Here is a 23,254-nt window from a genome sequence, read left to right on the forward strand (position 1 = left end):
TAAGACCAGAGTTTAGTGTCCATCCCTCATGTCAGGTGGGCCACAACCACCTATAGCTCTAGAGGATCCTGTGTTCTCTTCTGGCCTCCTCAGACACATGTACATATCACACACACACACACACACACACACACACACACACACACACACAGATCCTGAGGTTCAATCTGCAATACCATCAACACAACAGGAAGTGTGGCAGGCACCTGAGGATGACTACACACACACACACACAGATCCTGAATTCCAAAAGAAAATCCAGAGCCTGGTTCCCAGGAGCCAGTGAAGTGCACTAATTCCTGTCCTGAAGACAGGGCACAAATTTGGATGGACTGCTTTAAGCTTCTGAATTTGTGACAACCCTAAGGTGTACCCTACCATCTTATTTTTGAAGCTTCCAGAACAGTTGCTAGAAAAGAACAGTGTGCACTCTGGGTCCTCTGCACAAGCTCATGATTTGGAACACTCTTTTGTTGTTGTTTTTTCAAGACAGGGTTTCCCTGTGTAGCTTGGCTTTCCTGGGACTTGATCTGTAGGCCTGGCTGGCCTTGAACTCACAGAGCTCCACCTGCCTCTGCTTCCTGAGTGCTGGGATTAAAGGCATGCGTGCGCCACCATGCCTAACCTATGGTTGTTGGCACAATCTGTAAACACCATTCTTGTGCTAACCCATCAGAAAGTAAGTAGCAGCCCAGAAACTCGCAGCTGCCCCTCTCCCCCGAGTGCGAGGACTTCTCTCTGGGGACAAGGACAGTGCTGACACCCCAGTCTGAGGCATGTCCTATGTAGCTATTAAAAAACACTCCAGGACACAGGAAGCTGTGAGGCTACCACCTTCCCTACTTCAAGCCCAGTAGGCTGAGGAGCTGAGCAGGCCTAGAAGGAACAGAAGTGTCGGGGTGGCCAGTGACTGGAAGCTTCTTCTGTAAGAGCAGCCACGGCCACAGGCTGGAGGCCAGTCTGGGCAGCCATGTGTGCAGCCTGCAGGGCTGCAGGGCCATCACTATTACCCTGACCCTTACTTTTTCCCAGATCACCCATCAACCAGCCGAACAGTGACCCAGCGCCCGCCAACTCCGTGGTCACTGGAGGTGGCCTGGCCTGCAGTCAGGATACTGAGGGACTCGCTTTCTGCCATTTTCCATCTGATATTAGCGAAATACCAAGGTGAAGAAATGAGCTTCGTAGGACACAGTGTCAAACAGAAAAGAGCAGCGAGGTGGCCCAGTTTGCTTCCTGTGGCTGTCTGTGGTAAGCACCGCAACCAAAGAGAACTTAGGGACAAAAAGGTTTATTTCATCTGTTTGTCATTTTGGGAGTTCAAGGTAGAAACCTGCAGGCAGGAACTGAAGCGGAGGCCATCGAGAAACACAGCTTCCTGGCTTGCTTTCCATGGTTTGCTCAGCCTGCTTTTTTATATGCTCTAGGACCTGCCCAGGGATAGCACCACCCACAGTGGGCTGGGCACCCCCTCTTATATCAACCAGGAATCAAGAAAATGTCCCACAAATTTGCCTATAGGCCAGTCTAATGGAGGTGTTTTCTGAATTGAGGCTCCCTCTTCCTAGATGACCCTGGCTTTTGTCACTAACCAGCATATTAGGTTCGGTGGTGATACCTGTAGCCCCAGCACTCGGAGGAGGATGGGGGTTCAAGGAGGCTGTGGGCTGCAGAAGACCCTGTCCAAAATCAAAAACAGGAAAGAAAGAAAGAAAAGAAAATCTCCTGCCTCTAGGACCAGTTAGAGTCGTGTTTTCTTTCCTTTTCCTTTTTCTTGGTTTTCCTTGGTTTTCGAGACAGGGTTTCTCTGTAGCTTTGGAGCCTGTCCTGGAGCTTGCTCTGTAGACCAGGCTGGCCTCGAACTCACAGAGATCCTCCTGGGATTAAAGGTGCACCACCACTGCTCAGCTAGAGCTGTAGTTTCTTTCTTTTTTTTTTTTTTTTTTTTTGGTTTTTCAAGACAGGGTTTCTCTGTGGTTTTGGAGCCTGTCCTGGAACTAGCTCTTGTGGACCAGGCTGGTCTCGAACTCACAGAGATCCGCCTACCTTTGCCTCCCAAGTGCTGGGATTAAAGGCATGCGCCACCACCACCCGGCCGAGCTGTAGTTTCTTATGCTACAGGCATCTCTGACACAGTCTCTCACCTTTTTCTTCCTGCCCCTCAGCCAGGACAGGTTTGGTCAGTGCTGAGATCTGGGTGGATCTGATCATTTCCTGGGTCAGCTGCAGCTGGACGTCTCTGGGAGGAATAGTGTGGGCTGTGACTCGCCCACAGCCAGGAGTCCTGGTTATGGTGGCAGATGACGGCCTATTCTGGAGCATCCCACTGGGGGAGGGACCTTTCTCTCTCTCTCTCTCTCTCTCTCTCTCTCTCTCTCTCCCTCCCTCCCTCTCTCCCTCCCTCCCTTCCTCTCTCTCTCTGTTCTTAATTTTTACTTTTTATTTTCATGTGTATAGGTGTTTTGCCATGGGTATTGGGTCCCCTGGAACTGTAATCATAGTTGTGAGCTGCCATGTGGGTCCTAGGAATTGAACCCCAGGTCCTTTGGAAGAGCAGTCAGTGCTCTTAACAATTGAGCCATCTCTCCAGCCCCAAAAGTTCTATCTTTTTTTTTTTTTTTTTTTGAGATAGGGTTTCTCTGTATAGTCCTGTCTGTCCCGAAACTCTCTTTGTAGACCAGGCTGGCCTCAAACTCACAGAGATCCACCTGCCTCTGCCTCCCAAATTCTGGGATTAAAGGTGTGCTTCACCACTGCCTGGCCAAGGAACCTTTCTCTTTCAGCAGAGACAATGAGGTTGCCCAGGGCTGGTGACCATTTCATTTTCTGTGTGTTAATTGGCATTCTCAGAGTCCCCTCTGCTTTAAAAATTGTGTCACTGTGGACCTATGCACTAACAATTGTGTGTGTGTGTGAGTGTGTGTGTGTGTGTGTGTGTGTGTGAGAGAGAGAGAGAGAGAGGAGAGAAATGAATGTGTGTATGTTTAGGCCTGTACGTGGCATGATTTTGGAGTTGAGAGAGAGGGTGTGTGTGTGTGTGTGTGTGTGTGTGTGTGTGTGAGAGAGAGAGAGAGAGAGAGAGAGAGAGGAGAGAAATGAATGTGTGTATGTTTAGGCCTGTACGTGGCATGATTTTGGAGTTGAGAGAGAGGGAGAATATGAGTGTGTGTGTGTGTGTGTCTGGGCCTGCACATGCCATGATTTCGCAGTTCAGCTCCAGGGGTCAAAGGAGGGTTGTTAGGGTTGTGTTTGAATGCAAGTGCTTTTGGCCACTAGTTCATCTCTTGGTGGCCATTACCTTTTGTTGTTGTTTGTTTTTGAGACAGGATCTTTATGGGTAGCCCAGGCTGCCTGTTTCCTAAATTCTGGGATTATAGGCAGATACCACTGTGCCTGGCTTGGCCTAGCCTGTGTCCCTTTGTTCTGCTCTGAGCTGCCTCTGCTTTCTGGACCATATACATACAGATCAGCCCTTCCTCTCTTCCCCTCTGGGCTTCTCTAGCAGCTCAGAGGGCTGGGGGCCCATGGAATTCTTCATAGGTCTGGAGACCAGGAGTCTAAGACCAGAATTCTCTATGTGGGATCCTGGCCAGTCTCTTGGTAAGATTACAGATCCTCCTCATGAAGGCTTCACCCTTATTCTCAGATCGGCTCTGATAAGCCCCACCTCCTAACCCTTTACCATGGCGATGAGGGTTTTAGCACATGAATTCTGGGGAGACGGTAGAGCCCTTTGGGGAGATCAAGGATCTTGGTACCATACCTAGGTATTTTCTACAGGAAGAACTCAAAAGTATCTGAGCACATCCTTACCGATACTCAAATGTGCCCTAGCCCCTGCACCCTAACCCCTAGCAAGTTTGTGTCTCCTTCAATATAGAGCTGTTGGGGGCCAGGTATGGTGACACCTATAATCTCAGCACTTGAAAAGTGAAGATAGGAGGATCAGGAGTTCAAGGCCAGCCTGGGTTATATGAGACCATATCTTTAAAAAAAAAAAAGGTTGAAACTTTGTACAACAACAGGATTTGTATAAGAGACAATCTTGATTGCATCAGGGCGTCAGGTACAGCAGAGAGACATGAGCCAGTCTTGGGTCTAGCAGCACCTAGAAGGTGTTCTGTATGTAGTAGAGATTTCTGGGCAAGGTCCTATGGTCTGGTTAGTCATGGGGTCAGTTAAGGTGGGTAGCATTACATCTTTTGGAAGGTAGGTACTGGTGGAGTTGGGATTGAAGGGCCCCACACGTTGAGGAATTGTTCTACCTCTGAGCTAGCTGTACCCAACCCTTTTACTGTGTTTCTCTGTTTGAGGCAAAGCCTCACGCAATCCCTCTGGCAGGATTTATCATCCTCCTGCCTCAGCATCACCAGGCCTGGCTGCTCTTCTCATTCCTTTAAAATGTTTACAACTGTTGGGCACGGTGGCTCACACCTTTATTCCCATCACTCAGGAGGCAGAGGCAGGTGAATTGGATCTACCTGGGTTCGAGACCAGCCTGGTCTACAAAGAGAGTTCCAGGACAGCCAGAGGTACACAGAGAAACCCTATCTCAAAAAAACCAAATAAACAGATATCTTAAAACAAAATAAATCAACAAACTATTTACAAGCCGCACAAGTGCACATGGTGTCTGGACAGAGCCAAAGTTGGCGTGTTCCTGTCGGAAGTTGCCAACAGATGTCTCCAGCTCAGTGTGGGCCAGCAGCGGCTCATAAGCTCACGTGCTAACGATGCTCTTTGTCGGTTCTCTGTGTTTTCCTGTTGGTTTGCTGTGGTTGCCGTACAACGAGACGAGAGACTGGGGTTAGGGCAGGCTGGCTCCACTAAAAGCCGGAGGAAAGATGTGTTTCAGGCCTTCCATGACTCCTGAACTTTGCTGGGCGGTCTTCCATCATCCTCGGAGCACAGGTGTGTCATCCTGCCCTCCTCTGCCATCGTGTTCACAGGATGTTCTGTGAGCCTGCCTGTCTCTTTGTGTTCAAACCTCCCCTGCCCCCTTTACGATACTGAAAAATCAAACCCCAGGCAGGCTCTCTACCACTGGGAAATACCTGAGCTACAATATTTCTCCTTTGAAAGGACATAGTCACATTGGATTAGAGCCTACTGAACGGTCTCATTTTCAATTTGATTGTCTCATTAAGGACATTATAGGTCCTGGGGATTAAGATTCCAACACATGAAGCTTTGGGGGGAACACGACAACCCTGTACTACCAGGCTCTGTTGGCATGCATATGTGGGCCATCTCCCATCCCATTCCTTGTGAGGGACACAAGTGGTGTAGCGACGACCCCCGTGTCTGTGAGCATGAGAGCAGAGCAGTGATGACTCCTCCCACCCACGGCTGACACAGGACATGTCCACAGCTCTGCTCGTCACGGTAGAGCCTGCATCACTCTGCCCTGTTTCTTGAGATATGTTTGCTTCTTTTTCTCCACATCACCGCCCATGTTGTCTGTCCACTTCACCTTTTCTCGTGCATTTATAAAGGGCAGCTTTGCAGAAATAGGTAAACTCAGGGCACGTCCGGTGACCACTGGCAGTTGGTAAAGGTTTCAGGGGCTACTGTACTGTCTACAAAGGAGAGAAAACCACAAAGCAAAAAGCCGGCCATGTCAGTGAGAAGCCAAAATACAGCTCTAGGAGTTAAGGCAAGAGTCGGAGGAGAAATTGGCACAGAGTCAAGTCCCACGGATGTCAGAGCTACATTCTACCTGTCTGGGAGCTCCACTGAGGCCTGGGAAGTGACCAGACAGGGCTAAGGAAGGGGGGCACCTGGGACAGCTGAGGCATTGGCCAGAGGCAGGCATGACAGCAGGTGAGTGGGCAGGAGCCACCTTGGCTACACTACCCAGCCTGGATGGCACCAACCTACCAGAGGAGGGGGAAGCAATCACCAGGTCCTGGTCTTAGCCGTGGGCAGAGCCAGTCCTCTGAGAACACGTTCTGAAGACCAAGTCTGGAGGGCTGGCTGCCTGATAGCAAACGCAGGCAGAGACACAAGGAATGCAAGGCAAAGCGCCCTGTGGACCCCAGTGGGCTCGGAAAGCCTGAGGGAGCGGCAGGTGTGTGCCTGGTGGGGGTCAGATCACCCTGGCCTTTTCCTTCCCACCGAGGATCCCCAGCTCCTCTGCCAACAGGTAGCTAACCCTTGCTGGTGCCATCTGAAGGTTAAGAGCAGGAAACCCACTCTGAGCCTGTGTGGACGGGATGGTGGCATGGAGTCCTCTGCCCAGCTGGGTTAAACACCAAAACCAGGTTTATGAGCCGGCCAGCCAGGAACATGTCAGGAATGTGGGCCCGCCCTGAGGGCAGAGGACCCTACCTAACTGGGCTTTGTTGGAGGGAGGGGGCATCTCTTCCTGGACGGCTTATTACACAGATGGGGAAACTGAGGCATTTCCCACTCATCCCTACTCCCTGGCTTCCTGGGATAAGGACTGGACAATGGAGATGTACTTCAGAGGACTGAGATCAGTGTAGGGCAGCTCCAGTTCAGAGCCGTCCTTCCCAGGCTAGTAGTCCCCAATGCCCCTGTCTCTCCTCTCCCGTCTGTATTCACCAGTCAGCTTCCTATACTCACCGCCGGTCCTGAGACTCGGGCTCCCTGTGGTCACTGTTAAGCACGGACACCCTGCTCTTATACGGACAACTGGCTCTGCCCTGACAACCTATCTGCTGCCTAGGTGGCTCTGTGGGGCGGGCCCATTGACTGTGGAGGGTGGAGCATCCAGGGAGACTTAAAGAGCTCCCAAGGCACACCCTGTGTGTGCCCTGAGCTGCTGCCGGATGCCTCAACTCCTACCATGGCCGAAACCACCAAGCTCCAGCTGTTTGTGAAGGTTCTGGGCAGGCCGGGCTGGAGGGGGTGTTCTGTGTTCTTGTGTAGGCTAAGGGGTGGGTCTTCCTAGGGGTGCCCCCCCCCCGTGTTGGGCTGAAGCTGCCCCACACAGGGCTGAACAGAGTCAGGCAGCCTGGGGAGGAGTTTCCATATGGGAGGGGGATCAGATAGCCTGGGTCTCTAAACCTTGGCTCCTAGACCTGGCCCAGCCCTGGGAGAAAGCCCCATGGTGGGGAGCTGTCAATCCGGTAGCTTGCACCAGACATTTATCTAGAGATTCAAGTTCATGTGCCAGGAGGGGGTATTGCCGGATAGCTTCATTGGCTCTCAGGCCAGAGCTCAGATCTGAGTGTGGGCAGGTCCTGAGCTCCTCTTTGGCCACTTCCCTGAGCTGAGTTGTTAGCCTCAATACCTAGTTGTGTGGGTTAATCACCTAGAAGGCTCTCTGGTTTACCCCACCCTGTAGCCAGTCTCTGTGTCTAGAACTCTCTGATGCTGGAAGAAAAGGTTGTGGCAGGACGCTAAGTTCAGGCCCTGTCCCTACCTGCCTCCAAGTTCCCGGCTTCCCCTGCTTTCCCCATACCAGGGCTCAGGTCAAGGGCCCTCTCTACACTCTTGTAGATGCCAGGCCCAACCAGGCCAGAGTCCTAGCATGCCTCCAGAGCCAATGGCAGTGGGAGACAGGTTCCCACCCAGCCAGGTGTCAGGATTCCTGGGTCTGCTCCCAGCCCAACACCCCTGCTCCACCCACCCAGGCCAGCGAAGACGGCGAGAGTGTGGGACACTGCCCTTCTTGTCAGCGGCTCTTCATGGTCCTACTCCTCAAGGGTGTGCCCTTCACCCTCACCACAGTGGACACACGAAGGTGAGACACGGCCCTGGACCCCTCCCTGGCTTCTGCCCACCTCGGGCCAGCCACCTCCCTTCTGCCTGGTGTCCACAGGGCACTGGATGTGCTGAAGGACTTCGCGCCAGGCTCGCAGCTACCCATCTTGCTCTATGATGGGGATGTCAAGACAGACACGCTGCAGATTGAGGAGTTTCTGGAGGCGACGCTGAGGCCACCTGAGTGAGCACCTGACGGGGCGGCAAAGCAAGGATGGGACTCCCTGGGGGACGCTTGGGAGAATGCTTAGGAAGGGTGTGTTGAGACGTGGTGTGAGGATCTGACTGGAGTTCTCAAACCACTGCCACTTACAGCTTCCCTAGCCTGGCACCTAGGTACCGGGAGTCCAACACGGCAGGAAATGACATCTTCCACAAGTTTTCTGCCTTCATCAAGAACCCAGTGCCTACACAGGACAATGGTGAGACCCAGCCCAGCCCTGACAGGCAGGAGGGTTACCCAAGGCCAAGCTTAAGTCCTTACTGTGCCATTGCTCCCAAGCCCTGTGTCAGCAGCTGCTCCGGGCCCTGACCAAGCTGGACGCCTACCTGCGCACCCCACTAGACCATGAACTGGCACAGGAGCCACAGCTTCGTGAGTCCCGGCGCCGATTCCTGGATGGTGACCAATTCACACTGGCTGACTGCAGCCTGCTGCCCAAGCTGCACATTGTGGATGTGAGTGGGGCGCCAGCTGGTAGGTGTGGGGAGAAGGGCTGTCGCGTGAGGCCCTCCCTCATCACACTTTGTCGTACCCACAGACTGTGTGTGCACACTTCCGCCAGATGCCCATCCCCGAGGACCTGGGTGCTGTCCGCCGTTACCTGGACAGCGCGCTGCAGGAGAAGGAGTTCAAGTACACGTGTCCCCACAGTGCAGAAATCTTGGCAGCTTACCGGCCCGCTGTGCACCCCCGTTAGCCCCCCAACTCCATACACTCCTCTGCGGCCTATAAAGGCATCTGTGCCCCAAGTAAGCGTGTCCTGAACATCCAAGTGGCCAGAGGCCCACAATTACGCCAGCCCAACCCCACGGTGAGAAACACAGTTCAAGATGACAGCCTAAAATGACGGGGCAGGAGAGTCCGGCAGGCAAGGCGCAGCTCCTCCTCCTCCTCCTCCCTGGTGCTGGCTCAAAGGCCTGGGGCCGGCAGAGATCTAGGGGACTGGATTAGTCTCCCAAACCAGTCAGGCCAGAGCTGGGCGGGGTGCCCTGGATGGCCAAGAAGGGTGGGGAGAAGAGCTAGCTCCATGGAGCTCAACCTCTGGGATCCCGGCCAGGTGGGTGGGGGCAGGCCTACATTCCTTAGCCCCACCACAGACTGTGGGTCAGCCCCATCTCCTCCTCTGAGGGGCTCCCACCATCTGATGCTCTGTGGGTGTCTTCCAAACATGCATCTTCCCCAAGACAAGCCCTCTGTGCATCTCTGTATGCTGACAGGTGTGACCTGCCCTGTGTGGGTGGAGCTTAGAAGTGTGGGGCGGCACTCCAAGCTGTAGGGAGGTCTAGCCCTACCAGGCAGGGACCTTTTCAGCTTCTGGGCTGGCCATGCAGAAACAACATAGACAGTCTAAGAAAGCTCTACCCTAGACCCAGCCAGGAGCGCCTCCTGGGTGCACACAGCCTGATGCACCTGTTTGCACCCTGGGGCCCCACATCAAAAGGCCCTTCTCTGGCTTCCTCCCCAAGGCGGTTCCTCACCAGTCGAGTCTGGCCTAGCATTTCTTCCCAAGAGAGCAGTTTATTTAACCAGGAAGGGATGAGAGGCACTCCTGCCCAACAGCAAGACCAGTCGGTGGAAGTTAAGCAGTGGCTTTCTCTGGTTGGTGGGGGTCTTGGATCTACCCCTTTCCCTGTAGACAGGCTTCTGGCAAGGACACAGGTTCTGCTGTATCTTCAGGTCTCATCGAAGTCTACACCACCAGCTGGCTTCTTACTAGAAGACAATGTAGGTAACGCACAGAGGAAAGGGAGGGGACCAGGGTAGGAAAGACACGAGGGCAGGTACCTTTTGAAGCCAGGGTTGATGAGAGACTCCCCTGGACACCGTCTCCTGACCCCAAGTCCAGAGCTGCCTCTCTGGTGATCAGGTTCTGCCAGAAAATCAGATCAGGGAAATCTTGAACCCCAAAGAACCCTGAGCAGAACTCTGTCCACTCTGAAAGATTCTCTCTAGAACATGGGGCACTGGGGGAGGCAGTTCCAGAGAAAGCCCAGTCAACCTACCTGCCAGGCCAGCCTCTTACCTGGTAAGAAGAACTGAGGGCTCGCTGGATGGGTGTTCTTCCTGGGACTAGTCTCTTCTGCAGCCGGGAGAAAGCATGGGGCACCCGACTCAATGCCACGAGGGTATGCGAAAGCAAGTCTCCGAGTGAGGGTTCAGGTGCCCACGTACATCCTACCTGCCAGCCTCTTCTCTAGGTTGTACACACGCTCTGCCAGGCTGAGAGTCAAAGCTTGGAGCTTAGGTGCTGCCTCTGGGCTGGGCACCTTGGAGAGGTCAAAGGCTAGTGCGGAGGTGTCCCCAGAAAGGGTCATCGAGGCCCTATCCTCTTGCAGGCTTACAGTCACTGCTTGTTGCTGGCAAGCTGCCCTAAGTAGAGAGACAATGGTGTTATGGACAGGACGTGTGTTAACCCTACCCCAAGTTCCTCACCCACATGGCCTCTCTAATTGGGACTCACCTGAACCGGGAAGGGATGTCCTCAGTCCCACTTAGGCCAAATCGGGTTTTCTACTGGGAACACGGAACTGTCACTACCTGCCGGGGACCCTGGACCCACAAGACGCTCCAAACTGCCCAACCCTGGAATACTATTAGGACCACAGGCAAAGGGGTGGGGCGTAAGGGGTGCTAGGCTCCCAGATGTCTCCCATCCCCAGCACGGATACGCACGAGCGTCGCCAGGCTGTCAGGCGAGAAGCAAGTGCTCCAGAGCTCCGCGGCGTCCGTCACACTGGGAGGGAGGGGCTGTCAGACACGGCGCCCGCTGCGCTCCCGCACCCCATATCCCTAGACCCCACTCACTAGAGGTTGAAGCCGCCGCCGTCCCCGTCTCCGCTGTTCTCCGACTCACAATAGCACACGAAGCGGGGAGGGCCCGAGCCTGGCGGCAGAACGCACAGCGGCGGCGACAGCGGCGGAGGGGCCATGGCCGCAAAGCGGTTTCGCTGCAGGAACCTAGCCAGCTGTGGACTGAGGGCGCCTGCGCAGAAATACGGACTCGGCGATTCGCAAGCTCCGGAGTCCGCTCGGGGCGGAACTTCTGGTGTGGGAGGAGACGGAAGGACGAGGCAGCGGGGCGGGGCGGTACCTAGGGCTGCCAGTGTTGCTGGAGATCAGGCCCGGCGCGCAGGCCCGAGCTAAAGGGCGGGGCTTAGAGCGTGGGGCGGGCTGGAGGCACCTGGAGGGCGGGGCTTAGAGCGGGGCCGGACTAGAGGGCGGGACTTAGAACTTTAGTAGGCTCCTTTTTTTTGGGGGGCTTTGGTTTGGTTTGTTTGTTTTTCGAGACAGAGTTTTTCTGTGTAGCTTTGGAGCCTGTCCTGGAACTCGTTCTGTAGACCAGGCTGGTCTTGAACTCACAGAGATCTGCCTGCCTCTGCCTCCCGAATGCCAGTATTAAAGATGTGGGACACCACCGACCGGTAGGGCCTCACTTCTTGTGCCTCCTTGCGACCCTGTTCACATCTGCCACTCTTCAATCCTGGTCCTCTTTCCTAAACATTCCCCGTGGACTGATCCCGGAGGCCTCCGGTCTGGTAGCCACTTGTCCCTTCATGTCACTTTAGATACAAACACACCTCTTTTTTTTTTTTTTTTTGGTTTTTCGAGACAGGGTTTCTCTGTGGTTTTGGAGCCTGTCCTGGAACTAGCTCTTGTAGACCAGGCTGGTCTCGAACTCACAGAGATCCGCCTGCCTCTGCCTCCCGAGTGCTGGGATTAAAGGCGTGCGCCACCACCGCCCGGCCTCTTTTTTTTAAAAAAAAATATTTATTTATTATGTATACAATATTCTGTCTGTGTGTATGCCTGCAGGCCAGAAGAGGGTGCCAGACCCCATTACAGATGGTTGTGAGCCACCATGTGGTTGCTGGGAATTGAACTCAGGACCTTTGGAAGACCAGGCAATGCTCTTAACCTCTGAGCCATCTCTCCAGCCTCAAACACACCTCTTTCCATGCTGAATTGTAACAAACCAAAATGCAAGAGTGAGTGCAGTACGTTTGGTAGACAGTGCAAACAGTGAAGCCTCCCTACTCCATGCGATACCCTCCCATCATCTGAACTGCCCACCCCATCCCCTCTCCCGTGCTACCTGCCGCCTTAACCTTGAGGATGCTTTGATCAACACAAGATCTGTTGGAAGAGATGGATAATCAACAGGGCAACACTCGGGTTGCCTCAGAGTGCTGGTCAGAATCCACAACCAGGGGCTGTAGGATATGAGCTGATGTTGTTTGAGCTGCTATGGGCAGAGGATGGAGGCCTGAATGGCGGAATGGGAACAGAAGCCTTCCCAAAGCTGTGTAAGAGGGCTGTCATGACCGTACAAGAGCCCCATGAGAGCGGCTAGTGACTTTGCGAACTGTGCTAGCATATTTGAAGAGTTCAGTCAGCCAAACACACCCCAGTTCCCACTGTTTTCTAGTCTGCTCAGTCTGCCGAGACTCCTGTCTCAGAGCCTTTGTATGGGCTGTTTATGTCCCCAGAACTGTATACTAACTACCCTTAGCTCTTTGCTAAAATAGCATCTTTTGAAAGAGTGCTCCTGAGGCTCTTCTTAGAACATTTCAGCTCTGCCCAAGTCTCTCTCCGTCTCTCCCACATCATTACTTATCTTCCCTGCTTGTTCCTGTGGTTTTAGGATTCTCTAGGACAGCCCTGATGTCTGCTTGCATTTCCTCCCTCAACTGACCCCTCCCAGAAGCTGCACCTAAAGTCTTGCTTCTGCTCACAGGAATATGGCAGAAGTGATGGCTGTCATTTCTCCCAACTGTATTGTATTGCTCACCACAACACAAGGCAGCTGGTGACGCCTTTGACTAGCAAAGGATGAGGCCGGCCAGTGCTAGCGAGGGAGCTAGAAGGCAGAGCCATGCAGAGCCCTGTTCAGCCACAGGTCTGGGAGACAGCACACTGCATCCCCTTCCACTAGAGGGCCTGCATCAGACCCAGAGATAAGACAGCTTATTGTCCTAAACTGCTAAATTCGGCAGTGATTTGATCCTCAGTCTCCTCTGAAGCCGCTGGCGTTTTGTGGTGGTGGTTGTGGGTTTTGTTTGTTTGTTTGTTTACCAATTTTGTGTCTTCAGTGCTTAGGCAGTGAACTAGGCCAACAGTGCATGGCAATGGCCCTGGCTATGCTGGGGGTGGAGGCAGGGTCACTGTTTGAACCAAGGAATATTTTATGTACTTTAATTTTTAAATTATATGTGTGTGTGTGTGTGTGTGTGTGTGTGTGTGTGCCTGTGTACATGTGATAGAATCCAAAAGAGGATGTCAGATTCACTGAAGCTGAAATTACAGGCAGTTGTGAGTTATCATATGGGTGCTGGGAACTGAACCCCGGTCCTTTGGAAGAGCAACGACCACTCTTAAGTATTGAACTATCTCTCTATCCCACTGAACCAAGGAATTTTGTTTTGTTTTGTTTTGATTTTGTTTGTTTTTCAAGACAGGGTTTCTCTGTAGCTTTGGAGCCTTTCCTGGAACTAGCTCTGTAGACCAGCCTGACTTTGAACTCCCAGAGATCCGCCTGCCTCTGCCTCCCAAGTGCTGGGATTAAAGGCGAGCGCCACAACCACCCGGCTACGAACCAAGAAATTTGAGACCAACTCCAGTAGCAGCATATCAAGACCCAACATGTCAAGAACACTCTGGTTAGGGTGGGACCCCATTGGCATCCAGGGATTTTAAACATTAAGGGCAAAATTTTACATAACTTGTAATACTGTTATATGTAATTTGACATACTTTGTTTCTGGTTGAAGAACCGGCTGAGGGTTGCCCCTTGTGGCCATACTAGGGTGGTGCAGTATACGACAAGTGAACTAACTGCTGACAGCAGGGAATGATCTACTGGACTCCCAGGACCCAGGGCTCCTAACCCCAGAGGAAGGGTATGGTGTCCTAGAGGCTACAGAGGGCACCTTGCTTTTCCCCACTGTAGACCCTTTTGGGAGTCCATGGACGTGAAGCCAAACTGGCTGGAGGAAGACATGACTTGTCCCTGTTGCTACATGGCCTATGAGATCCTCTGTCTCTCCTCTTGGCCTATGGCAAGGCTGAATGACCACAGACAGGACACTAATCAAGTGACATCCCCAGCTCAGGTGACATTTCTCAGTAAACACCTCTGAGGTTGGGAACTCGGAGTTTTGGTGGGCTGACTGTACCTTGCCCAAGCCTTGCAGGCGCTGTGGGCATGGGTGTACATGGGAGCAGGCTTTCCAATTTAGTAGGCCCTTCCCCACTGTCCAGACCCCAAGCCTTCATATTAGTGACAGGGCTCACCACTGAACAAGACCTGGAGACCAGAAGGTACTGGGGCGTTAAAGGGGTTGACTGACCACTGGAGTGCACACACAAAAGTGTGTGAATGTGTGTGTATGGGTATGTGTGTGTGTATGCATGTGTGTGCACGCGTGTGTGAGAGTGTGTGTGCGCGCGCATGTGTGTGCGTGTGTGCGTGTGCACACTTATTTTCTCTGTGACCTCTCATCACAGTCAGCCCCAGCCCCAGTAAAGAAAAACAGTCTGGAAAGAGAGGAATTTCTTTTTTGGACTGAAAAATTTCAAACCAACGAAAAAGCAGAAATAGTAGCGTAATGATCCCCAGATGGGAGAATTATCAACATTTTGACAAACTTACAATCATTGTTTTTAAAATTTTAATTTTATTAAATGTTGAAGAACATGTACATTACAGACAGCCCTCAAATTTTCCAGGACAATTGTGTCTTTTCAGAACAGCGGCGCTGTAGGGCACAGTGGTACACACTAGTAAACCTAGTGAGAAAGACTGAAGCCAGAGGACCTCAGGCTCAGCTCAGATAGACAACAGGGCCCTCACACATGCATGAAAGATTAAATAAACAGGACTACATTGTCCTGTATAAGCACAGCAGTAGTACTCTTGCCTTTGTGTGTGTGTTGTATGTATCCAAGTGAACACACATGGAACATCATGTATGCACATGTAAACAGAGACCAGAGGTCAATACTGGATGCCTTCCTCAATCATCGTCCTTATTATCATTGTTTTACATGTTTATCTATTTTATCGTGTGTGGGTGCATGTGTGCCATGGTGTGCATGTGGAGGGCAGAGGCAACTTGCGGGAGTTGGTTCTCTTCTTCCATCCTTGGGTCCCAGGAATCAAAGTCAGGTCGTGGGACAAGTCAGAAAATACTGTTACCATCTGAGATATCTCAGCAGCCTTGTATTTGAGATACTTGAAGGTTGAATCTGTCTGCAGTGGCTCCCAGGGCACATATGCGGCAGGGTGGGTATGGCTTGCCACAGGTAATTGCAGTCCCAGGCCAGGAGCTTCTGGGCAGCTAAGCCAACAGTACTGCCCTTAGGTTGTGTGCTGGAGACTACAGGATCCAAGAAGGACCCTCAGGCCTGCTTGGGTCTTCCTCCTACAGAACCAGGGTTCCACCCTTTCCCTGCACCCAACCCTGCAGGTACTGCCCTGAGGAAGTCAGCTCATGTGGTTGGGAGCCTCAGGTCAGTCCTTGTCTCTCATCACCCACTCTCTGCCTTCCCCTGGGAAACGCCGCTTCCGCCAGCTTCATCAGACATTTACTGTGCTTGGGGACTATAGAGAGAGACCAGGAGCTCTTTGGGGAAAGACCCAGCCCCTAGGCAGCACAGCAATGGGCCTCCCGGGTGTCTGAATCTCTGGCTGCAGAAGCAGCAGCAGGTGTAGTTATTCCCCAAGCATGACTGACGGTGAGGGTGAGGGTGTCGTGGGCTGGGTGAACTGCCTGGAGCTATGGTGACCATGCCTTCCTGTCTGCTCCATACCAGAGACCACCCCCAGTGCGGTCCTAGGTTGGGGTGGGGTTTGGGGAGGAAACTCCAGGCTCACCTATGTCAGTGTACCGGCGCACTGATCTGTTGAGAAGGTCCCCTTCTCCATCTCAGCTACTAATAGTCTCCTGTGTGTCTCCCCTCCCCTGGCCTGGACAGACAAAGGGTGGCCTCTGGCACGTCTGTCCTGGATTGTCATCTGTAGGGTAACTCTGGCTTATGTGACCAGTCTGGGTCTTCAGTGTCCTGGCTCCTGCAGCCCTGAGCGGAGTTGGAGGCAGCGTTCACCTGACATGGGTGCAGGCCTCCTTGGGCTGCCAGCTGATGCATCTTTTGTACACCTTCAGGAAACATCTGTAGGGTACGGACTGAGGGTAGGCAAGGAAGGTCTTGAGCGTAGATGGGCGGGAACAAAGATGGGTAGGGTTGTTGTCTAGGTAGCGAGGTGCCCCAAGTCGCGTACTCTAGGTCATGTACGCTGAAGACCACCCTTCCCTAGGTAACTGCATTGTTACAAAGAAAGAGCAGAGCACATCTGCATATCCTGACCACCACATCTGCGTATCCTAACCATCACATCTGCACATCCTGACCATCACATCCACACATCCTGACTACCAAATCTGTGTATCCTGACCATCACATCTGCACATCCTGACCATCACATCTGCATATCCCGACCATCACATCCACACATCCTGACTACTACATCTGCACATCCTGACTACTACATCTGCACATCCTGACCACCACATCTGCACATCCCAACCACCACATCTGCACATCCCGACCACCACATCTGCACATCCTGACCACCACATCTGCATATCCCACCACCACATCTGCATATCCTTACCACCACATCTGCACATCATTACCACCACATCTGCACATCCCGACCATCACATCTGTACATCCCGACCATTACATCTGCACATCCTGACTACCACATCTGCACGTCCTGACTACCACATCTGCACATTCTGACCATCACATCTGCACATCCCGACTACCACATCTGCACATCCTGACTACCACATCTGCACGTCCTGACCACCTATTAGGATCTTAACTTCAAAAGAACCAAACAATCACCTCTTGAGCTAGGACGTGCAACTATGCTTGTCAAATCTCCAAACTCTTAGATTGTCAGACAAGGTGGAAACAGGCCTGCATTTTTCGGTCTCCACAATTCCTTTTTATTAATTTTAACCTCCACAGGTGACCTAGCCCAGCCTAGGGACACTCCAAGGAGGTCAACGAACAAGCTAACCAGCAGAGCCTACAGCACTGTGGAGGATCCTCGGGGCAGAAGAGCTAGGGTGGCTTCCTCTGAGTGGCTTTTGTGTCCCCAAGATGCCCTGAGGTGGCTGTCCTGTCCTAGGACACTGGGATAGGCCACTGATTGACTTGCTCCTGACTCTACACTCCCTACCCCAGGGAGTCAGAGTAGGCAGAGGGTCAGGCAGCCTCTCCTCAGCCAGCTCTATCCATGGGAAGCCCGGATGCTCATCTAGTCCCTAGCAAACAAATGGCTCCCTTTTGTCCCTCCAGCTTTATTGCCCAATCCAAAGGATCTAAGCTTACACCTTGAGAGTTCATGGGATCTGAGGCTCCCTGGAGGCTTTTCCTGTTTGAAAGGCTACTGTCAGGGCAGGTGTGGACACATGTCTAAGGGATTAGCTATTAAGTGACTGACCTCCCCCAGCCCAGGCCTGCCTGTGGCTGGCAGCTCAAAGGGGCTGTGGCCAGAAGGGTTGGGGTATGTGGTGAGGTGGTGAGGTTGAGCAGGGCAGGGGCTGAGTCCAGAATATCCCTAATCAGAGCTGCAACAGGAACAGACACCCCGCTGGTTATCACATTAAGATATTTATAAGAGGGGCCAGGAGCAGCCCAGGGACCTGGAGGACACATAGACGAGAGACAAGATCTGATTTGCTTTGGACTTTATTCCTCAGTCAAGACAAGGCTGGAGGGTGTAAAGGCACTTTGGGGAGCCAGGGCTGGGATCTTAAGGGTGACAGAGCAAAGGAGTCCTGAGGGCCAGATCACCTGGACAGAAGAACAGAATCCATCAGGGACACAGGCATGTCCTTGTCCTCATGGGGCCCAAACTGTACTTCTGGCAAGGGCCTCCTTCTGGAGGATTCCTCCAGAGTCTATGGTCCCAAAACCTCAGTTTTGACACAAGTGAAGAACCCTCTGACTTGGTATTTTCAACCCTGGCCATTCCCTTTCCTGATCTTGCCCATTCCGGTTCCTTAGAGGCCCCTTCTGTAGGATGAGCTTCAGAGAGGAAGCTCCTCCTCATTCTGTTTGGAACTAGGCTCCCACACCCTTACCCTTTCCCCATGAGCCCTTGGCCATCAACCCTACCCTAGCCATTGGTATTGGAACTGTCATTTCTTCTGTCTCACCTGGACCTTGTTCTGCTTGGAGAGCTGCGTCCCCACCGCTCTGTGGTTATGTGTTGTGACGGTAAATGAACAAGAACAGCACTTACCGAGTGGAGCCTGCGCAGTGACTGGCTTCTCTCACCCGTTTTTACTCTTGAATGCATTTATCTGCCAAGAAAGAAGCCCAGGGAAGCAGTCAGGGTCAGGCTTAGACCCATCGTCACCAGGGCTTTGTGTTTCTCCCCTGACTCGAAGAAGCCTCCCCCAAGGTTATGGAGAGTTCGTTTTTGCTGAGGCCCCAAACTTCAGACTCTATCCCATCCCGGCTCTACAGTCTGTTCTTCAAAACACAAGGGATGGTCTCTAGCCATCGGCTCTTTCCAGTGACACCCCTAAACCTCTATCTGGGGGACTGGCAGACAGAGGTACTAGGTACCCACCAGGAAAGGGGTTCCCAGTAAAGGGGGCTGCAGACAGAGGTGATGATGTTGGGACAGACTGACACCCGTTTATTTCCTTACAGTCCCCTGGGCTAGTAGGTGGTAGGGTAAGGCCACGCTCTGCGCTGTCTCCCCTCACCCTGTGGCAATCAAAGCACTAATCCAACTATAATTCCCTCCCCCGCATCTTGGCCTCACTCACCCGGTGGGGGTAGGAAAACAATGTCCTCCTCTGTGAGGCCCAGGGCCTTGCTAAAGGCGGTGAATTTCTCCTTCACCTTGTCCTTTACAGTCTGGGTTCGGCCTGGTAGATAAAGAAGGGGCCAGCCTCAGGAGACAGAAAAGCCTCCATTCTGCCCCCTCAGCTGTGTCATGGGGACCACCTGTTTGGTATGCTCCCCCAAGGATCAGGTCTTGGTCTTCCTCCGGCCTCATGCCAAGCCTCTAAGGGGTCTCCCCTGTGTGGGGGCCTGGTGGGGTATGATACCTACTGTAGAGGGTGGCCATGCGGAAGTCCTGGCCTGGGCCCTTGGTGCCCCTGCTGAACAGCAGCGCGTACTCATCATAGTTGGTTTCCACCACGGAGACGGAGTGGATGCTGCCCCAGTCTGGGAACCCAAGAGAAGACTCCGGTTGGGATACTTGTCTCCCACAATTCTGTCCTCCTCTATGGAAGGGGTGACCTCTGAAGGCTTCACTGTAGGAAGGGTCTCAGGCCTGTGGCTCCTAGGACATGTCCTCCCACGGTCTCTTTGACTGCCTCCCTTGTCCCTCCCTAGGTGGCCACCTGCCAGTTTCTGGCTTCGTGCCTGCACAGTCCAGGAACACTGTCCCCAAACTACAAGCCTTGGGGACAAGGCAGAAAACACTTAGGCTCAGAAAATCTGGGTTTCAATACAGCCAGAAGGAGAAGGAAATAGGGTTCTTGCTGGGAGCCATAGCTCAGGTGAGGGCTGGAGAGAGGTCCATGGGTAGGGACTGTTGAAGCGTGGGTAGGATTTGCTGCCACTTGGGCAGCAGAGAACTGGAAAATTCCATTTGGGCAGGAAAGGGGCCTGGGAGAACCATGGGTAGGCTTCAGGGAGGACATGGTCCCCAGAGAGAGGTCTGTGTGTCCCCAACACCTACGCCCGCCCTGTGTGCCTAAGGCAGATTCACAACCAGGTCTGTCCTTGGATGACTGACCCTGGTGGAGTGACCATTATCTCCACAGTTTTCAGATAGGGGGTTGTCCAACCTGCCAGCAAGGACCTCAGAATTGACCAAGATCAGGAAGCGGCTCACTCACGGGGGCTGTTGTAGTTGTATTGCCCAGGAACTGCTGAAGCCTGCAGCACCATGATCTTGGTTTCACACTGGTTCTTCCTGTGGGCAGATCACCATTGAAGGAAGGAAACAAGCCCCAGGATGTCCCTAGACAATGATGTGGGGGCTTTGGGGTCCCAGAAACTTGCCACACCCCATTCTCTCACCTGAGGAAGGTAGAGGTGAGGTTGAGGCCGCCGTCTGTGGAGGGAGCTACCACCGTCTTGCACATAAACAGTACCGGTTTCTTCTCCCGGAACCAGCTTGAATTGGAGGCCATCCCTGCACTGTACCAGCGCCCCAGGAACTGCAACCAGTGGATGCCTAGGTTGGCAACGCTCCGTGCCCTTCATGAACAGACCCTGTGGGCTTCTGGTTCTTCCTCCTCCGACTCGCCCCCTACACTGGTCCTGGTAGCATACCTACCCTGGACTATGCTCATCCACACCGCTCCCTCTCTAACAGGCCTGGTCCATTGTCCCATTGAGGAGGTGGGTAGCAAAGACCCTCCCCTCTTCCCCAGGAGGTTGATGTCCTCATCCCAGCCCCTAGGGGGTGGAGTGGGTATCGGAGCAGGCCATATTCCTGGAGGAGTCAGATGGACTAACCAGGCAGAGTGCCAGCAGGGTCCCAGCCAGCGCCAGTGCATGAGCATACATAGCTAGCAGTGCCCAGCATGTCCAGGGGCTCACTGGACAGTCAGTGCTAGCCAGTGCGCAGTCGTTCTGGGACTCGGATGTGTTGACCTGTGCTTGGGCATGTCCCAGGTGTCTTGGGCTTATAGGGGGATTGTGTTTGGAAACCACGAACACCATGTGGCTCACGTGTGCCAATGTCCTCGGAGGAGAGATTGGATGGGATGATGTGGCTTAGGAGGGTTTCTTTTCAGGCCTAGGTAACCGGCCAGCCCCCCCTCTCCCTCAGCTGGCTCAGGCCTCAGCGCGTCTGAGAGCATGGAGGAACAATCACATTCTTTTGTGGGACAAAGCCTGTCACGGAAAGTGTTCATTGACCTGAGGGTTCTGCTGTCTTGGGGTGGGGTAGGGGAACCTCACCTTGTCTTCTTGAAAGTTGGGCTGCACCGAGCCATGGCTCTCACCCTCAGCTCGAGTCTGTGGGAATCCCAAGAGCCCCAGCAGGACCAGCCCCATCCACAGCATGTGAAGAACAGCCATTTGCCTGGAGTGGAGCAGGTGTCTGGGCCCGAGGCCAGCAACGTGGGCAGAGCAAGGAAGACCGTGGGCAGAAGGAGCAGAGGGCACTGTGGAGACCCCTATTTATGAGCCAGGCTTGGCCTCCACCCAAGGCCCAAGGCCAGCCCACTGGAGGCTCGTGATGCTGGCGTGAGGGAGGGAGGCTGCCCCGGCTGCAGCCTCATCAGCAACAGGGCTGGTTATGTAAGAGGTTCCAGCTGAGCCCCGCACCTCAGTGGAGAAAGGGCAGGTCACGACCGGGAGAGGACTCTCTGCATGCCCCTACTCCCCACCCTAGTCCCAGAGACAGAACTGGCCCAGACCTGGCCCCACTCCTGTCAAGGCCCACATACCTCAGCAGCGGATGGCCCTGGAGGTTACCTTGGTGCTGCCCTGCTGCTGGGAACCTAGTCACTTCCCACCTGGGGCTGGGACCTGCCCCTCACAAGCCCTACCTGTCATCTCCTCCAAGTCCCATGACCTCAGCAGGGAACACAAAGCACCGTTTGTGCCTTGAACTTTTGGTCCTGAAAGGCCAGGAGCCCAGGTGGCCATGAGAAACCCTCACCAAGTAAAGAAACTCAATCTACCCTGCAGCAAATTTAAGAAGCAGCCATGAGGACAGCCTCCACCATGGCCAGCCTGTTGGGGTTCTCCTGATGATCCTTTCCTTTAGGGCGAGGGAACAGTTGGGACCGGGTAGAGTGGTGGGCTTCAAGCTGCTGAGAGAACAGGGTGGTTGCAGTCTAGCTTCTTCCTGGCTTCCATGGCCTTATCTCTGGATGGGAAGCCAATGGCCGTGGAAGAGAAGGCTGGCATGTACTGCCCTCATCCCCTTCCCTGTGGCCCAGGAGTTTTTGGTTCTGAGGTACAGGATTATTTAGCATTCACATCTGAGTGGGCAGCTGGGTGGTGGTGGTCCATGTCTTTAATCCCAGCACTCCGGAGGCAGAGGCAGGCAGATCTCTGTAAATTCAAGGCCAGCCTGGTCTACATAACGAGTTCCAGGACAGGCTCCAAAGCTACACAGAGAAACCCTGACTTAAAAAAACCAAAAAAACAAACAACAACTAAACCAAACAAAATTACCCGAGTGGCCTCTGCTAGGAGGGACTCTTGCTCTCCCACTAACATTGAGGGTCCAGGAAGTGACCCAACAGAGCCCAGGTGAAGAAGTGGGGTGGATCCCAGAACCACCCAGAGAGCCCAAGAGTCCACCTTTCCACTCAGCCTCCCATCAGCGCTTGCCCAGGATAGACCATATATCACCCACTTAGGTCTGTCCCTGCCCTGGGCCTAAGGAGAGAGGATCCGCACCATACAGTCCCTAGGCCCTAGCCTGGCCCAACAGCAGATCTGGGAGTTCTCTCCAGAGGGGCTGAGGATGGGGACATGAAGAACTCGGGTAGAATGCCTGGGTGTACGTGGTGGTGGGGGGCAGTCCTGCAGATGGAACGAAGGCCCCCCAAAGGAGAGTAATCTTGAAGTATTTCCAAGGGTAGGACCTTCTTATAGTTTGAATCTGAAATGCCCCTATCAGGCTCATGTTTTTTAGGTTTATTCCTCCGCTGGTGGCAGGCGCTATTTGGGGATCTGTAGGCCCTCAGGAGGTGTGATTGAGCTGGTGGAAGTGGGTCACAAGAGAAGGGCCTTTGAAGGTCCCTGCTCCTGCTGTTTCTTCTCTCTGTCATTCCTGGTGCCATGCTTCAAAATAAACCTTGTTCCTGCCCAGACACTGTGGTTTTAGTGATAACAAAGTAACTATAACACAGGCCTCTTGGAAGGACACCATGGCTCTCCGGTTGACACAGGGACGGTTCTACCTACAAAGTCAGCCCTGCCTGGTGAGGTAGGAGGTGCCCCACTTCCAAGCCAGTAAAGGCCTCTCTTTGACCAAGCACTCCTGTGTGCCGCTTCCGGGAAGACCTCTTCCTGGGCCAGCCCAGGACCCCCTTGCTCTGCAGCCATCCACAGCACTGCTCGGCTGGACTGATCCTCTGGAAACCGGGGCACAGTGCTGATCCCAGGGGAACAGGATTGGAAGTGTGTGAGGAGGGACAGTACCAGGCTCTGTGCCCGGGTCGCACCAGGTATGTTTCCGGGCCGCCTCTGAAGGGGACAAGAAGTCCCTGAAGTGCCTTGTCCCAGTCT

General features: G+C 53.4%; 3 protein-coding genes across 4 annotated transcripts; 1 reads left to right on the forward strand and 2 right to left on the reverse strand.

Moving 5' to 3' along the window:
• Positions 1 to 6,785: 6,785 nt before the first annotated feature.
• On the forward strand, positions 6,786 to 9,449 carry Clic3 (chloride intracellular channel 3). The gene is made up of 6 exons (XM_041674087.1): positions 6,786 to 6,847; positions 7,602 to 7,711; positions 7,790 to 7,915; positions 8,047 to 8,153; positions 8,234 to 8,409; positions 8,493 to 9,449. The coding sequence occupies exons 1-6, from the start codon at positions 6,812 to 6,814 to the stop codon at positions 8,649 to 8,651; spliced, it is 714 nt and encodes a 237-aa protein (XP_041530021.1). The 5' UTR covers positions 6,786 to 6,811; the 3' UTR covers positions 8,652 to 9,449.
• On the reverse strand, positions 9,448 to 11,047 carry Paxx (PAXX non-homologous end joining factor). Of its 2 annotated transcripts, none has more exons than XM_041674089.1 (7): positions 10,760 to 11,047; positions 10,628 to 10,688; positions 10,416 to 10,465; positions 10,134 to 10,324; positions 9,978 to 10,034; positions 9,740 to 9,824; positions 9,448 to 9,663 (listed from the first exon to the last, which is right to left on the reverse strand). In XM_041674089.1, the coding sequence occupies exons 1-7, from the start codon at positions 10,882 to 10,884 to the stop codon at positions 9,645 to 9,647; spliced, it is 588 nt and encodes a 195-aa protein (XP_041530023.1). In that variant the 5' UTR covers positions 10,885 to 11,047; the 3' UTR covers positions 9,448 to 9,644. The 2 variants fall into 2 exon arrangements, with proteins under 2 accessions (XP_041530023.1, XP_041530022.1); XM_041674088.1 differs by having other exon boundaries at positions 9,448 to 9,667; positions 10,760 to 11,041.
• Positions 11,048 to 17,700: 6,653 nt separating this feature from the next.
• Ptgds (prostaglandin D2 synthase) lies at positions 17,701 to 21,174 on the reverse strand. The gene is made up of 7 exons (XM_041674915.1): positions 20,966 to 21,174; positions 20,078 to 20,217; positions 19,894 to 19,970; positions 19,097 to 19,213; positions 18,808 to 18,909; positions 18,273 to 18,333; positions 17,701 to 17,821 (listed from the first exon to the last, which is right to left on the reverse strand). The coding sequence occupies exons 1-6, from the start codon at positions 21,083 to 21,085 to the stop codon at positions 18,314 to 18,316; spliced, it is 576 nt and encodes a 191-aa protein (XP_041530849.1). The 5' UTR covers positions 21,086 to 21,174; the 3' UTR covers positions 17,701 to 17,821; positions 18,273 to 18,313.
• Positions 21,175 to 23,254: the final 2,080 nt, after the last annotated feature.

This window comes from Microtus oregoni, unplaced genomic scaffold (genome assembly GCF_018167655.1).
Source record: "Microtus oregoni isolate MIOR12 unplaced genomic scaffold, Mior012 000025F_ref0000491, whole genome shotgun sequence".
Classification (NCBI taxonomy): domain Eukaryota; kingdom Metazoa; phylum Chordata; class Mammalia; order Rodentia; family Cricetidae; genus Microtus; species Microtus oregoni.